Source organism: Natrix helvetica (assembly GCF_964273705.1).
Source record: "Natrix helvetica genome assembly, chromosome: 7".
In the NCBI taxonomy this organism is placed as follows: domain Eukaryota; kingdom Metazoa; phylum Chordata; class Lepidosauria; order Squamata; family Natricidae; genus Natrix; species Natrix helvetica.
The window spans coordinates 37803518-37820329 of NC_138558.1; the positions used below are offsets into that span (position 1 = coordinate 37803518).

Consider the following 16812-nt stretch of genomic DNA (forward strand, 5'->3'; position numbering starts at 1 on the left):
TTCTTTTTTTTTTAAAGTAGATAAATGCTAATTATATAGTCCTCAGATATGTCTTTATGTCCTTGCGTTATCCAAAGAATTAAAATTATCTCTTAATTAGACTTCAGTAATTATTCCACCCAAGTGTACCAATTAATTAGAGTAGGATAGCCATTAATCCCCTTCATTAATTATTCTCATTTTAGATTTTTTTTTCTTTTGAAGCAGCCATTTATATGCTTAAGAACATTCTTTTAAAACAAAGAAGCTTGTCCCGTTTCAGCTATAATTCTGCTTAAAAAAAAGCAACAACCTCTATTTGAACTTAATACCCTGAAATAAATTGGAGCTTAAATTCCCATGAAAACAATGCTTACCATTCCTGCCCTCCGAGCAATAACAGTGTGAAATTGTCCATCAGACACTTTCTTTGCTGTGGTCAGTTTATATGTCCCACTGCCAAGATTATACGAAAATCTCAACCTTTCTTCTGTTATCTCAAGGGCCAAGAATTCTGCCCGATCACCAGTCTGGTTGTCATAATTATATAACATAAGAGCATTACTTTTGATAGTTGAAAACTTTATGTAAATATAATTGTTGTTTGGATCCATACTGGGGAATTCCATATACGATAATTCTTCAAATCCATAGCTATTTACTTCACAATGTTTTCCAAAAACACCTGTAAAAATAACACAATTAGCATCAGTATCGTTGTACAACATTCCAAAAGTAATTAAATGCTGTGGGCTGGTGTTCCTCTCAAAAACTAAAATATTTGAAATGTTCCAGTCATATTTATTCCTTATTAATATTAAATAATGTTAATAAAATAAAAAATAAGTAATATTTCTTTAATATACAAAAAATGATCTATCTATTGTGATTTTAATAAGCTTGTTTTTTTGTTAATTATATGTGAAACATATCCTGTTAACAACTTGGTATACTTTAAAATATACATCCAGAGCAATACTTCAAATTTTATTTATTTATTTTGTTAGGCATATTCCAACATTATCAAAAAAGGAAAAAAAAAAGACCTGAAGTTCAAGTAAGATTTTTGTTGATTGAACTAAATATAACCATATATTTAATTTATGTGGTTTCTTTTTTGGGATGTTAGTATTGTTTTATCATATCAAAAATTGTATAACTTTATTTAGTCATTATTAGAATAGAGGTACTACTTAAACAAAAATAGAACTCTGAAAGAGAGGTACAAAGCTAATTATAAAATTAATAGTTTCAAATAAATATAAATTACTTTTGTGACTACTTTGGTCTTTTTATTTGAGTGCAGTAAACTTTTTTTAAAAAAAAATGAGTAAATTTTGAGTTACTTTTTAGTTATTCTATTTATATATTTTAGTTATTTAGGGGTTATTTTAGTTACTTTTTATTTGTGTGCAGTAAATATTTTCCGATTTGGATAGACAAGAAAATTTATGTTAGCTGTGATTACAGCCCTGGGAGAATGATTTTATGGGAATGATGTCTGTGGAAGCCTAAATTGTTGGAAATACATCTCCAAACAAAGTAAAATTGCTATACTTATCCATCCTTTGATAACATTCCAATATAGCCTATTGTAATGGATTCTACATAGGTATGCATGTAAACAAGCTTTAAAAGCTTAAATTGGTATTAAATGAAGTGGCTTGCTTACTACTGGACCCCCGGAGGAATGATATAGCATTCTTTAGATAGCAACTTATAGGATAAGAAAAGAGTAAAAGTAATATTGGACAAGAGACAATTGGTATTATAGTAAAATGAAGGGGATTGAGGAATACTGAATTTGATGGATTTGAAAAAACAGAAAGGATAGCAATAGCATTTAGAATTACATACTGCTTTACCGTGTTTACAGCCTTCTCTAAGCAGTTTACAGAGTCAGCATATTGCCCCCAACAATTTGGGTCCACATTTTACCCATCTCGGAACGATTGAAGTCTGAGACAACCTTGAGCCTGCTGAGATTTGAACTGCCAAATTGCAGATACTGGCAATCAGCAGAAGTAACCTGCAGTACTGCACTCTAACCACTGAGCCAACAAGGCTCAAGGATAAGATTTGAAAATAAAAAGTCAGATAAGGTTAGAGGACTAGCAAGAAGAAAATTAAGCCCCTTCATTATTTCTGCTCTGATTAGCAAAGGCAGAGCATTTTATAAAGGATTGTTTCTCAAATATCATTTGAGACAATAGGAATGATCCAACTCTTCCCTCATTCTGTAGCAATAATTTTGGAATGAAGGGAAACTGAGCCAGCTGAAACCTAGGAATATATCTAAATCCACCAATTCTATTTTGTATGAACAGTGGTAATTTAACATGGATTTTAAGTTCATGCAAGACTTGCATATGATTATAGCCAGATGCTGTGTCTTCTTTTACATTTTCTATACATAGTAGCCTCACTGTATAAGCTAGTAATTTCTGACTTCTTCTATAATTACTACCATGTTCAGCATTTGTCCTACAAAATGTCTTTCTGGCTTTATGTGTACATTTTTAAAGAGTATCGTCTGGCAATACTTATAAATGGATACAACTCTTGTAGTGATTATATAGTTTGATGATGTTATATCTTAAACCTGTTAGGAGAAATTTGTATAACTATGAAATTGTAAATATTACTTTTTAAACATAAATCTTGTAGCAGGAATTACAAGATTTACATTCTTTTAAAGCCCAAAGAACGATGAAAAATCAGACCTGTGATACATTTGAATTATTTAAAGGTCAAGATTGCACACAGCAAAAAGAAGTCACATAAAGTGGAACTATTGGACCAGAGATAAACTATTTGTTATGTTAATTTGTTTATGCTAGTCTGTGCTGTGAGAATGCTGAAAAATGCCAAGGTTGCAGGTGGAAATATCAACCATAGCAACAAACTGTATAAGGATTTCACTGATGTAAAACAAATTCAATTACATTTCCTTTTATTCTCTTATATTATGCCTTTCATTTACTTACTTGCTTGGTTTACCATTTCTTAGTCCTACTTCTCTTTAAGTAGTATTCCTTATCTTGAAAGGACAAAATCTTTTTTATTTTTCTATAAGGTTTGCTAGTTTGTGAAATTCCTTCCTAAAATAAATGCTTTCCTCTCACTATACTGCTTTAGCAGTTTACTGATTGCTGACTACCATTAGACTGAAACATTCCACAAAATTTGAAAACGTCATCTTATTAAACAGGATAAACATAATGTATAAAATTTAGTTTAGTTTAATACAGGGAAGAAAGTTTCCTTTTAATGTTGGACGCTGAGAGTAATTTAACACAGGATGATTTAATTCAATATCAGGAATTATCTTAAAGAAGGAGCTAGAGAAATTTATGAGGATGACTCTATTTACAGATTTAGAATATGCAGGATGAATCTGAATATTGTTTAGTTATTGGAGTAGAACAGAGGAACATGCTGTTATGTATTTCCTATTAGCACCTGGCCTTGCATTTAGAATTTAAAAAATGCTTGGGCATGCTGTGTTAAGGACTAGAATACAAATGGTAGAATTCTCTGAGTGAATCTGAATGAAGCAGAAACAGAAACATTCTTCCTCACCAAATGGACAATGGCAATAGTACCCTTCCACTCCATTTTGACAGGATCCTCTATTGAAACAGGGATTGCATTCACAATAGTTGATGCTGGATTCACACGTTTTTCCTGAAATATTCAAGAGATCTACTATTATAAACTCATTCTATGTATAATTACATTTGCATTCAAAATTCTCTCTCTCTCTCTCTCTCTTTATATATCCGAGTTTAACGAACACCAACTGAAAGATTCAATGAACTTATGAATGGTTCATATTGCTTGTTTAACATCAGTTAAAATGGGAGGAACTAATCAACAGTTATTTCATAGTCACATGTCTATTGAAATTGTTTTTGGACAACTCTCGCTTGGTCAAGAAACAGAGACCAGCACTATGACATAAAGTCAGACATTACTGATATTGAAACTTTTACAATTTTATTAAATATGGTAGAATGGGAGGAAACAGTCATAATTTTAAAGAAATCAGAAATCAGATTGGTATCACATATAAAGACTCAAACAGAAGTTGCCCTGTGTTCGTGTTTATGTGGTGTGTATATTTATCTACAATTTTTTTGATGTAGAAAAAAAAACCTGCTGGGTTGGGGCAAGAACCTTTCTAGAATTAAACTAGCACATTAAGAAAGAATTATAAACCCTTGCTGCCCTTCAGTAATGGTCTTTTCAAATTTCTATTTTTTAACCCTACCTTTAAAATATAAATTAAAAGCACAAGTTCTGCTCTTAAGATTTAAGCTTCCCGTTCTTTTATTTTTTTCATGCACAATTATTTAAAAATGGGAAATTTGAAAAGAGAAAATAGTATGCTTAGAATATTTGTATGTGCATATATGATGCAGATCCATATACTTCAAAAATGTCTGATATATGTTACGCACATATAGATACAAATTTCCAATAACTATGTTTTTACTGATGAAGAAAATTCAGACCTATAATGTAGAAAGATAGTTGTGCCAAGAAATAAGTATGATAGTCAGGTATGGGAATCGGTACCTTCATTAACCACTATGCATGAACATTGTTTTTTAACCTCTGGAGCTAATGCCACATAGTTGTGCTGTGCAACTGCTATATACTGCTGGCCAAATAATCTGATTTGCTCAGTCAATGTGTAACACAATCTCATAAAATGAGATTAATTAAATCAGTTGATCAGTTATGGATAATTACATACGGCTTGAGGCACAGCCGGCAATGCTGCTGGAATTTACATAGAAAAATGCAACAGGTGCTTCTTATGCCAATAATGATTTAGGCAGCATATGCCAATTGCGGCATGCTTTTTAAACAGATGCAGCTGACAGCTCTTGCTGTTTCACTTTTGAGATGTTACATGAAATTCTGTCTATGAATTAATAGATTTCACACAGTGGCTCAGTATCCTGATTATTCAACAAAGCTATCAGATAGACAGAGTGGAACTTTGCCAGGGCTGAAGCTGTTTTCTGGCACATCTCAGAACTCCAATCTCTAAGGGAAGTCTCCAAGGCCTACAGTTTATTTTTCAAATATGCATAACAATATGATGTTATAAAACTGCATCCAAATTTCATGTGAGGGACACATTTGATGGGATTGTTCTTAGTATAGTATATATATATATATAAGATGCCAGGCCTATGGAAAGCTAAATATAAGAGAAAGGGTTAGACAACGCTATCGTTCTCCATGACCTATGTCATTTCCTTTAAATTATATATTTAAGAAGAAAGATTTGTTTGCTTATTATGAAACACTCAAGAAACAGATTTGTTTCTTTTCATTTGCATACTTTCTATCTATGCAAATGAGAGACTAGTCAGGAAAGAATAAAATTCATATTATTAATGTTGACAGCATTTAATTCTGATTTCTTAAGTGATAACAACATTAGATGTATAGCCCAACTATCTTCAACAGAATCAGAATGAAAAGTTACAGCCAACAAATTATAGATGCCATATTTCTATTTTCAGTTAATAGAAACTGCACATGCAGGAACAATATCTTACCTGTATAACCAGGTTTGCAAATACAGTTGAAATTTCCTGGGAAGTTCTGGCAGAGGGCACCATTTTTACAAGGGTTGGACAGGCATTCATTTACATCTCTCTCACAGGCTATTCCAGTAAAACCATTGGGACAACTGCAAGAGAATCCTCCTACCAGATTATGGCACGTTCCACCATTATGGCAAGGAGATGGGACACATTCATCGACATCAGTTTGGCATAGTGCTCCATCATATCCTGGCATGCATCTGCAAGTAAAAGGCTGAAGAGGTTCATTTGCCATGATAATGACTGGCACACTGTCATAGCTTCTTAATTTAGGATTTACAGCCAGTTTCCTCAAGCAGCTGCCTCCATTTTGACAAGGGTTTTGTAAGCAAGAATCATGATCCACAGATTGTATTTGCACACCACTTTGTCGAAAGATAATTTCCTTAATACTTTCAAAGAAAGTAGACACACTACCAGGATTCACATACTGGTAGTTGTTCCGCTTGACTGCTGCCATCAAAAAAGTTTGATTGTTGTCCTCAAATATCCCATAGAGTTGTACTGTAGTTCCTAGTCCAGTTAGCTGGGAGTTAGCAATCCGTAGAAAATGAAGATAATGATTAGTCAAAAATTCTTTCAAGGATGGCACACTAAGATGAAGAAGAATGCTGTTGTCAAGTGTGGCATTATTGAATCCTGTAAAGAAAACTCTAATGACATTGGTAACTGAGTTGTGCAAGCCATCATTGCTTAAAACTGTCAGGTCAAATGTTCCATCCGTTGATCTTGCAAGCGAATTCAAGTCACAGGTACTTGGTGGAATATTGAAGAGGCTTGTAACTCCTGATGTAAGGGAACATTGAAAGGTATCTAAAATATCAGGATCCTGAGGTTTTACACTGCCTAACGTTCCTCCAGGAAATAGATTTCCATAATAGTGAACAAAGATTTCTACTGTTCTAGGATGTGATGGGTTATCATTTTTGTCAATTACCTTTATATGAACTGTTCCTGTGGAAGACATCTGAGGAATGCCTGAGTCTCTTGTAATTACTGACAAATAGAAGTCACTGATTTGTTCCCTATCAATTTCTCTAGTTGTGGTTAAAACTCCAGCAGTACTGAGACTAAAATAATTGGTTGCTGTACCACTGCTAAGCAAATAATAAGAAAAGGGACCTTGATTTGGAGCAAGATCAGGGTCAGAGGACTGGAGTGTCATCACAAATGTCCCTGCCCGATTGTTTTCCATTATTTCTCCTTCAGTGGAAGAGAGAATGGGGCCGTTGTCATTAATATCTTCCAAAGTTACTAATAAAGAAGCACTGCCTGTTGCTGATGGGCTTCCTGAATCAATTGCTAATATAGAAAGATTGTAAATGGGCAAGGCTTCTCGATCAAGCTCTGCAATCACTGTAACTTGTCCTGTCTGTGGGTTAATCGAAAAGGCACCATTGTTGTTTCCATTACCAATAAAATAGGAGAACCTGTTCCAGCTAGGGAGAGAATCAGAGTCAAAGGCACTTACAAATGTGACATGGGTCCCAACAGGAACACCTTCACTGATTCGGACATTGTAGGACTCCAAGTTGAAGATGGGAGGATCATTGGCATCTAATATTGTGATATTTACAACCACTTCATCTATATCTGCACCACGGATGCTCCCAGCATTTTTTGCAAGCACTTTCAGAGAGATCCGTTCTTCCTTTTCTCTATCAAGAGGACCTGTGACATAAATCTGCCCACTACTTTCATTAATTCGAAAACCTTTTTTTCTACTACTACCAAATATTAAGTAGTGGACATCTCCATCAATCCCTGAATCACGATCACTTGCAAAAATTTCTCCTACAACAGTTCCTTTAGAAGCAGCTTCAGAAATCTCAAAATAATAAAGCTTAGATACAAATCGTGGCACATATTCATTTGTTCCTCTTAAATATATGTTGACATTAGCAAAGCTACATTTGTCCTCATCAGGAACATTAAAGGCTTTTATAGTTAAATGATAGTTCTGCTTGGTTTCGTAATCTAGGAAGCCTTGAGTGGTTAGAATTCCAGTGTTAGGATCGATAACAAACAAGTCACTGTCTGAAGACTGAACTGCATAGGCAATCACAGCATTATGCCCAGAATCAATATCGGTTGCATTGAGATGAATAACAGTTGTTCCACTAGGAGCATTTTCTAAAACACTGGGAAAATACTCTTCTGGGCTAAAAGTTGGAGTATTATCATTCACATCAATAATATTCACAATGATGCTACAGTATCCAGTTCTGGCAACCCACCCGCCATCTATAGCACTTACAGTAATCTCATGCTTTTGGCATAACTCATAATCAAGGGACTTTGTAAGGTATAATGCACCAGTAGATGAATTAATTGCAAAGCATCCAGCCTCATTTCCAGAAGAAATATTATATTGGATTACTCCATTCATAGCAGCATCTTTGTCCCCAGCTGACATGGTCCTGAGAATCGCTCCAACAGCATGACTTTCAGGAACAGTAATACTTAAATGTCTTTCAGAAAACTCAGGTGTATAGTAATTTTCCTCTGTTACTGCTATTTGTACTGGCACTTCTGATGAGAGAGGAGGATTACCTTTGTCTTTAGCTTTTATTTTTATTAGAAAGTTTTTATTCATCTCATTCATCAGTGAAGATGCTACTGAAATCCATCCAGTCGTACTATCTAAAATAAATTTATCTGTAGGGTTTTTATTTGAAATACTGTATTCAATTTCTGCATTCAGACCAAAGTCTTTAGAATCAACTGCAGTTACTTTAATTAGTTTGGTCCCAATGGCCACATTTTTAGTAACAGGTGTAAAATATTGATTGAAGACAAACTGGGGTGCATTGTCATTGCTATCCACAACATTTATTGTGACCGTAGTCTCACTCATCAATCCGGGGCTGCCTCGATCTGAGGAAATAACTATAAAGCTGTGTCTATTAAGATTGCCTTGGTTAGAAGCACTGGAGTTTTGGAACTTTAAAGGCTGCTTACTGAAAATTTCCCCTGTAGATGCATTAATTCTGAAAAACTCTGACTGCGATTTGATGAAATAGAAGACTTGTCCATTAGCTCCCTCATCTGGATCTGTGGCAGATATTTGGGTCACTCTGGATCCAACTTCATTACTTTCAGGGTAATCCAAGTAGTAAGATGGTTTTGTAAATCGTGGAGAATTGTCATTGATGTCTGTCACAAATATGGTCACATCTGTGCTAACAGTCCATCCGGAGTCATGTGCTGAAACTCGAATCCTGTAGCGATCTGTATCTTCTCTGTTTAGAACCCTGCTAACGGTTATATCTCCTGTGTTAGGATTTATAACAAATGGTATATTTGTACTCCTTATTGAATATCTGCTGATTGCATTTATTCCAGTATCTTCATCTGATGTTGTGACTCGTGTGACAGTGTAACCCAGGGGTGCATTTTCAGGCACAAGAGCACTAAATATCTGAGAAAATTTGGGTGCGTTATCATTTTCATCTAATACATTGATAAGTACTTGGACAACTGCACTTTGTGTTGGAATACCTCTATCTGAAGCTTTTACAGTTAGAGTATATTGGCCTACTCGTTCCCTGTCTAAAGGCCTGACACTTCCAATTTCACCAGTTGTACGATGAATAGTGAAGCTGTTCTCTATATTACCATTAATTATTTCATAACTCAACTGTCCATTTGGCCCATTATCCTTGTCCACTGCAGCTACAGTAATTATTTTGGAGGGTGAAAGGTTTTCCATTACTTCAACAAAGAACGGATCCTGTTCAAATAATGGTGCATTATCATTTATATCTATCACTGTGACTTCCAGTTTCAAATAAGAAGAGAATGGTGGGAAGCCCATATCCCTAGCCTCAATCCAGACAATGTATTTCTGTACAGCTTCATAATCTAAAGGCTGACTGATTGACAATTGCCCCGTTAATTGGTCAATCTGAAAGGTACCTCCGAGGTTACCACTAGCGATATAGTAAGACAAAGAATCGCCTCTCGATGACACTCCAGAAACAGAAGTGATGAAAGTGCCAACTGCTTGGTTTTCGGGGAACATGAATTTGTGCTGTTTAGTATGCACTTGAGGAAAATCAGCTCTGTTTACAAATCTCACAGTCACAGTTGTGGAATCAGTCTTTGGAAGCAAGCCGCCATCATTGACGTTCACAGTAAAGGTAATTTCAGATGTTCCAGAAAGTCTGTCAGCCACCAGAATTGCTCCTCTTGATGGATCAATGTGGAACTTTTCAGAATTCTTTCCCGAAAGGGAATAGTGAAGCTTAGCGTTAGGGCCTGTATCAGCATCTGTTACTGTCACTGCAAATACAAAAGTACCTGCAAAGAACAATTAAAAAGTTTGCATCAGTGCTGTAACAATGAACTTCAGTAATTTATTCAGTCTAGAAATGTTATGCTTTGAATAACATTGAATCATACCTTATTCCCAACAACAAACATGAATGAAAAAAAAAAGTTATAGGCAGGAGTTGGTGAATGCGTTTGTTTAAAAAAAAAAAGCCCCAACATTCATGGCAGCAAACACAATGGCACTGAATTCTGAGTAATCTTTTCTATTCAGCTGCCAGTTATAAGCACATGCAGATATTTTGTGGTATTTCAAAAACTTTTGTACTAGCTTAACTGTCTCTTAAGTTATTTGATTTCAACCACAGATTGCTTTATGAAGAATATAACTTTTTTTTTCCCTAGGAAACAAACGGTTGCAATTTGAAATGCCTTCGACAACATTACTTTTAACCATTTTTGGTCAGGATTTTTCATGAAGATTAAACTTATTCACTAAAATTAAATTTCACTGAAAATTAAACTTATTCACTAAAATGTATTCTGAGAATCAGAACTATGAAACAATTTTAAAGAGGTTTTAATTTAATTTTTCACTGCAAAATTTTGCTCCAATAAATATATATTGTGGCACCTAGTGACGTGTTTATTACAAGTGAATTCTGATCCTTTTCATATGAAATAAAGCATTATAATTACATTGAGTAAGACTTATTTACAATTTGTCTAGTGTACATAAATCAGAAATGCCATCTTAATTAAATGTAAATACAAAGAGTATTAATAAACATTATAACAGAAATTGAAAAAAATATTAAAATAAAAGAATAAAATATTATTCTACTTCTCTAGTTATATTACTGATTTCAAATTAGAGAATCTCTAGATGAAAATTTCATTATTTTTGCCCATGTAAATTACAATATATGATGCATTTTAAAAAGTGTTTTAAGTAATCTAAATTGTTTACAGTCTCTTCTTGAAGTTGGTCGACTACAAAAATTAAGTTTGCAGTGAACTTAAGACATTAGAGGCATTTCTTTATTTGTCCATAGATACCAACATAAGTCTTTTATGCTTACCAATCTTTTAAATGTTAAGATTGTTGTATGTGAAATACTCAGGGACAGGCTTAATCACATTAACTTGTTATTATCTCTTAGGAGTAGATCAGGGGTGGGTTCCTGCTGGTTCTAACCGGTTCTATAGAAGAGGTTCCACAAATCTACTGGGTCATTTAGAACTGTTTCCCCTCACCTATCCACACCACACTTGCCCCGCCCACTGCTCCCTGATTGGCTGGCTCACCAATCGCCCCACTCACCTCTAAGAGCCCTATCTAAACCCACTTATCTTTTTTCCTGCTTGGCTGTCTATTGCTGCCTGCCGAGAAGATAAGTAAGCTACAGCTAAGCGCGGGATGGGGTGGTGGCGGCAGGCCAGCTGGAGCGGCCTGCCGTGGCCCTGCACTATAAGCAAGTCCGGTGACTTTTGTGGCCTTGCAAGGATCCCGGGCTCGCTTATAAGTTAAGGGACCTCGCAATGCCTTTGCAAGGTCCCCGGACTTGCCTAATATACCTGGCAGCCAGCAAGTATGGGCACGGGAGTGGGACGGCGGCAGGAACTTACGTGGCACGGCTGGCATCTTTGGCAAGTTTTGGGACTTTGCAAGGCCTTTGCAAGGTCCCTGGACTTGCCTAAGATGTCTGGCCACCAGCAAGCACGGGCGCGGGGGTGAGGATGGCAGCGGAAGCTTATGCGGCACAGCTGGTCTCCTAGGACTTCCTCGGCGCCAACCACACCATGCAAACTACCGCCCATTGCCCCATGCTCAGCAAAGAGAGAGAAAGAGAGAGAAAGAGAGAGAAAGAGAAAGAAAGGAACAAAGAAAGAAAGAAAGAAAGAAAGAAAGAAAGAAAGAAAGAAAGAAAGAGAAAGAGAGCTTATGACCACAATTGAACCCAAAATTTTGGTTACTAAGCAAGAGCATCGTTAAGTGAGTTTCACCACATTTTCCAAGTTGGCCATGCCCACCTGGTCACATGACTGCCAAGCCACTCCCAACTGGTCACATGACCACCAAGCCACTCCAACCCAGTAACAAGACTTCAAAGCCACTCCCACAAAACAGGCCACAACTACAGAAGAGGTTCTAAAAATTTTTGAAACCCACCACTGAGTAGAAGTTTTAGTATCATGCTTGTATTATTCTCTTACCTGTACTTGTTGGTGAGGGTATATGAGTGACGTAAGGATGATGCTGAAATTTAGGGGGATTGTCATTGGCATCTGCAATTGTGACAAGAACACTTGCTGAACTGGAAAGAGCAGTTGGAATGCCACCATCCTTGGCTACAACGATCAAAGTGTAATTCTCTTTAGCCTCTCTGTCCAACAGAGCACTTGTAATGATCTGTCCAGTGGAAGGGTTGATTGTGAATTGCGAATTTCCACCACTGAGACTATAGCTGCATAAATTCAAAAAGGAAACATTTTCCATATTTATTGGGTTATGAAATGTATGCCTTTATAATTCATATTTGAATAAATTGTATGACCTGCCAATCTTCTCCATTGCCTATATAACAGAGGCATTTGTACAAGCCTTATCTCAACATGACTGCATAAATATCAAGTGAACACAGAAAAATTCTACACTCCTCTGCTGCTTTCACATACCAATTCTGCGACAATATACAGTGTTACCAGATTCTATACAGCAGTGTTTAAAATTTGTTGGATAATGACCTGTGCCATAAACTAGAATTAATGACCATCTAGTTTTTCATACTAGAGTGCTCTATAATTTTACAGGTATAGTCTTCCACATACTAATATTTATGCTCTCCTACACAGTGCATATAATCAAGGCTATGGTTTTCCTAGTTGCAATGTATGGCTGTGAATGTTGGACCATAAGGAAGGCTGAACGCCAAAGAATTGAGACCTTTGAACTATGGTGCTGGAGAAGATTCTTGTTATTCCCTTGAACTGCAAGGTGATCAAACTGGTCAGTCCTAGAGGAGATCAACCCTGTTTGCTCTTTAGAAGGCCAGATTCTGAAGATGAAACTCAAATACTTTGGCCACCTAATGAGAAGGAAGGATTCCCTGGAGAAGAGGTTAATGTTGGGAAAGACTGAGGGCAAAAAAAAGGGGGACGAAAGAGAATGAGGTGGCTGGAAGGAGTCACCGAAACAGTAAGCATGTGCTTAAATGGACTCCAGAGGATGGTAAAGGACAGGAAGGCTCAGAAAAACGTTGTCCATGGGTTTGCGATGGATCGGACACAACTTCGCGGTTAACAACAACACCTATCTAATTGTCCTTTTAGAGTCTTGTTTGTTATATATACTTTCTGTTTTAATTCATATATTTGTTCATATATTCTTTGTTTATATGTTTCCATTGTTTTGATTCTGATGTATCATCTATTATTTTTAATTGATAGTACTCCACCCTTATACTGTTCTATGAGGATAGTAAATATTTAATTCTTTAAATTAATTAATACCTTACAATACTATGCAATCTAGATATTGCCTACATATGTATATGTATATATAGAATTCAGCACAGTTATAAATCAAAGAATCATGGTAGATAAAGAATGATAGGGATGTTTGAAGACTTATAGTCTAAGCACCCTTATTCACTGTATAAATCCATTATAATAGCTTCCTTGGCAGATGACTACCCAGTTAAATATTTCCAGTAAAAGAGTCCACTGAAATAATAATTATTAAATTTACTAATGATTTTAGCTCAAAATGAAAATAGAAAATGACTAAAATAGTGCATGGATGATCTGAATGGTAACAAAGATGCCTTCAAACATGTATCCTTTATTATTCATAGGAATGTATGAGTTTATAATGTAAAGCTATTTACTGAAACACTATTAACCCAAAATTGTGAAGAAAAGCAAAGTCCCTGTATTTTAATGCACAAATCTTTAACAATGAAAGTAACGCCACTAGCTTTCTATAGTATTATCCGCTGAGCCTGCGTCAGCAACCAAAATTGTTAGAACTTTCAGCAGTGGCTATACTGCATATAATCCCTTTTGTTTTCATATGGCCCAGACTGTTAACTCTTGCAAATTTCTTTTCACTTAACAATTTGACATGATGTCATTTTTTAAAAAGTTGGTAGAAAACTACAAAGTGAATTCTTACATAACTCAGAACTTAATTCACTTTAAACATAATCCAACACAACCATTTCCCATAAAATCAACAAGTACTCGTGCATGCCATTTTCTATGCTACCAAGAAGGACTGCCTGGTTGGTAGATTGTAGAGAAGAAATATTTATTAGGTGAATGGTCAGTAGCAATACTTCCTTCCTTAAATATTTCATAATATCATTCCTTCTGTTTATCTTGATCTAATCTCTTTTTCATCCAGAATGGCTAAAAATATCTCAGACTGATAGGTTGGATCCAGCTGCAGAATATATTGTACTGCAAAAGTTATTGTTCAAGACTGTTTTGAATTTTTCTGATGTACAGAAATAGATGAATGCTATCAGATCACACCAAATGTTAACGGAACATGACTTCCTTGAGTATCTCACTACCAAAGTAAGCAAATAAATACTTGTATCTTCTGCAGACTGTCCAGAAACTATGGAAATTGACATCTTATTTTTACATATGTTGCATTCCCCTTGTAATTGTAATGTTGAGAAATGTCTGTCTCAAGAACTAATCCAATAAACCATAAAGCATCTTTTCACAAGCAGATGCCCTCCAGATATATTAAAGTGCAATTCACAATATATTGGAATAACTAGGAATGAATGGAAATACTGGGAATACATTTGAAAGACACAAATTTAGGGAAAGTTGGATCAAACTATGCTAATAAGAATTACTATGTTTATTCTAAAAGAGTAGACCTCAGAGTCAAAATATAATGTCTGATATTAATGTTTGGTATGAATTTTTGAAAGGGGGTCCAATGGCTCAGTAGTTAAAGATGTTGAACTTGTCAACTGGAAATCTGACAGTCTGGATTCAGGACCCAAGCACCATACAATGGGTAAGCTACTATTACTTGCCAAAGTTCCTGACCATCTAGCAATTCAAAATAGGGGTGAAATTCAGCAGGTTCTGACAGGTTCTGGAGAGCCTGTAGTGGAAATTTTGAATAGTTCACAGAACCGGCAAATACCACCTCTGGCTGGCCCCAGAGTGGGATGGGAATGGAGATTTTGAAATATCCTTCCCCCAGGACTAGGGAGGGAATGGAGATTTTGCAGTATCCTTCCTCTGCTACGCCCGCCAAGCCACGGCCACAGAACCGACAGTAAAAAAAATGAATTTCACCATTGGTTCAAAAGCATATAAATGCGAAGTTGATAAATAAGTACAGATCAATGGGAAGGTAACAGTGTTCCATGCACCTTTGGCATGTAGTCATGTTGGCCATACGATCAGGGAAATGTCTTTGGACAATGCTGGCTCTCTCGGTTAAGAAATGGAAATGAATATCACCCCCTAGAGTTGCACATGACTGGCAGGGACTGGAGTTTTACCATTATGAACTTTTGAAGATCACAGCAAAAGTTAATAAAATAGGCTTTTGCAAATATTTCTTACAGGAAATTAAGATAGCAAAACTCTACTTTCTAGTATTATTTCTGCATATGTAAGGTTTTCTACAAATAATTTCCTATACAGTGTAAATGATGTGTAATCCTATAGAATAAAATGATGTGTAATTTTATTACAACACATTTTAGACAAATGATAGCAATGGCAGCAGTACTACAGTTTTAAGCTTGTTGCCAATCATATAAAAATATATGAATATTTTAAGTTAAGCATTCTTTATTCATTTTGTATTTTAAGAATGAACTAGAGTAAGGGTTAAACTGATTACTATATTGAATTTGCTTCTTTGAAAAGACTAACATTTTTTCAAAAAAAATGAGGCAAGTGTCTTAAATTCCATTTCCATGTTTTTTGGAAAACAACAACCTGATGTTCACATTAAGCTGAAATGGAAAAGAGCTTATTCTGGTTTTCTTGAATGACAAAAGTTATTAGAAACAAACATGAAGCTTCTCTGAATTCTATTAAAAACCCATAACCCCAATGAGAAAATGTTAAATATGCTACTGCCACTTAAATTTTATGTAACCCTGCCTCATTTCCTGGTAATAATAAATTATAGGAATTTTCTAATTTCCAAAGGAAAAAAGAATATCATTGTGAAAAAAATTGTAAAAAACATTAGGCCATAATAATATCCCATTAATATTGGCTAGCTTTCTGAATGGCAAGGAAAAAATCTTTCCTAATTTGTTGTAAACAAATCCTTTTTGTACAATCCATCTCTGGAAAGCAATATACTATTTTTTGACCTACAACTGTTGTTTTCAAAAAATCCAAAAACCGTTAATATAAACAGATTATGACCAAAAATAATAAAAATTCTTTTTATAGTTTCTTATCCAGGTGTTGGCAAGTGTTCTCTGGGCATGCATGCATTCATATATACGTTTGTATATATGCATTTCCTCTAACATCATACATTTTAATGATATTACATTGGACATTAACAAAACTGTCGTGAGAATAATCAAATAACTACCAAAAGCACAGGAGATTTCAGTGAGAACATAATTTTTGTGGTTTCATGCAAGACTTTACAATGTTATTTCATTGGTGTTGGGAGATGAGGGGTTAGATGGATCTGAAAGTGGTACTGTATTGGCTACACTCTTCTTATTTATCATTCATTTATAATTTATGTCCCATTGGATAAAACCTTACACGGCCAATTGGCCATAGAAACCTATTTACACTGTTTTAGTCCTATATCATTTTAAAATATACATTAATGATTGTCAACACAATTTTAATGTAGAAGAATGGTATTCATTAATTCATCACTAAATGCAGAATGATACTTGTAAATCAAGAA

The 16812-nt window shown here is 35.2% G+C and overlaps 1 protein-coding gene across 1 annotated transcript in view; it reads right to left on the bottom strand.

Moving 5' to 3' along the window:
• FAT4 (FAT atypical cadherin 4) overlaps positions 1-16812 on the bottom strand; it is a 109729-nt gene that overhangs the window by 16254 nt on the left and 76663 nt on the right. Inside the window, exons 8-11 of the mRNA XM_081959248.1 lie at positions 12096-12346; positions 5559-9908; positions 3562-3666; positions 357-664 (exon numbers count right to left, since the gene is read on the bottom strand). Coding sequence (XP_081815374.1) covers positions 357-664; positions 3562-3666; positions 5559-9908; positions 12096-12346 — 5014 coding nt within the window. The remainder of the gene's footprint in view (positions 1-356; positions 665-3561; positions 3667-5558; positions 9909-12095; positions 12347-16812) is intronic.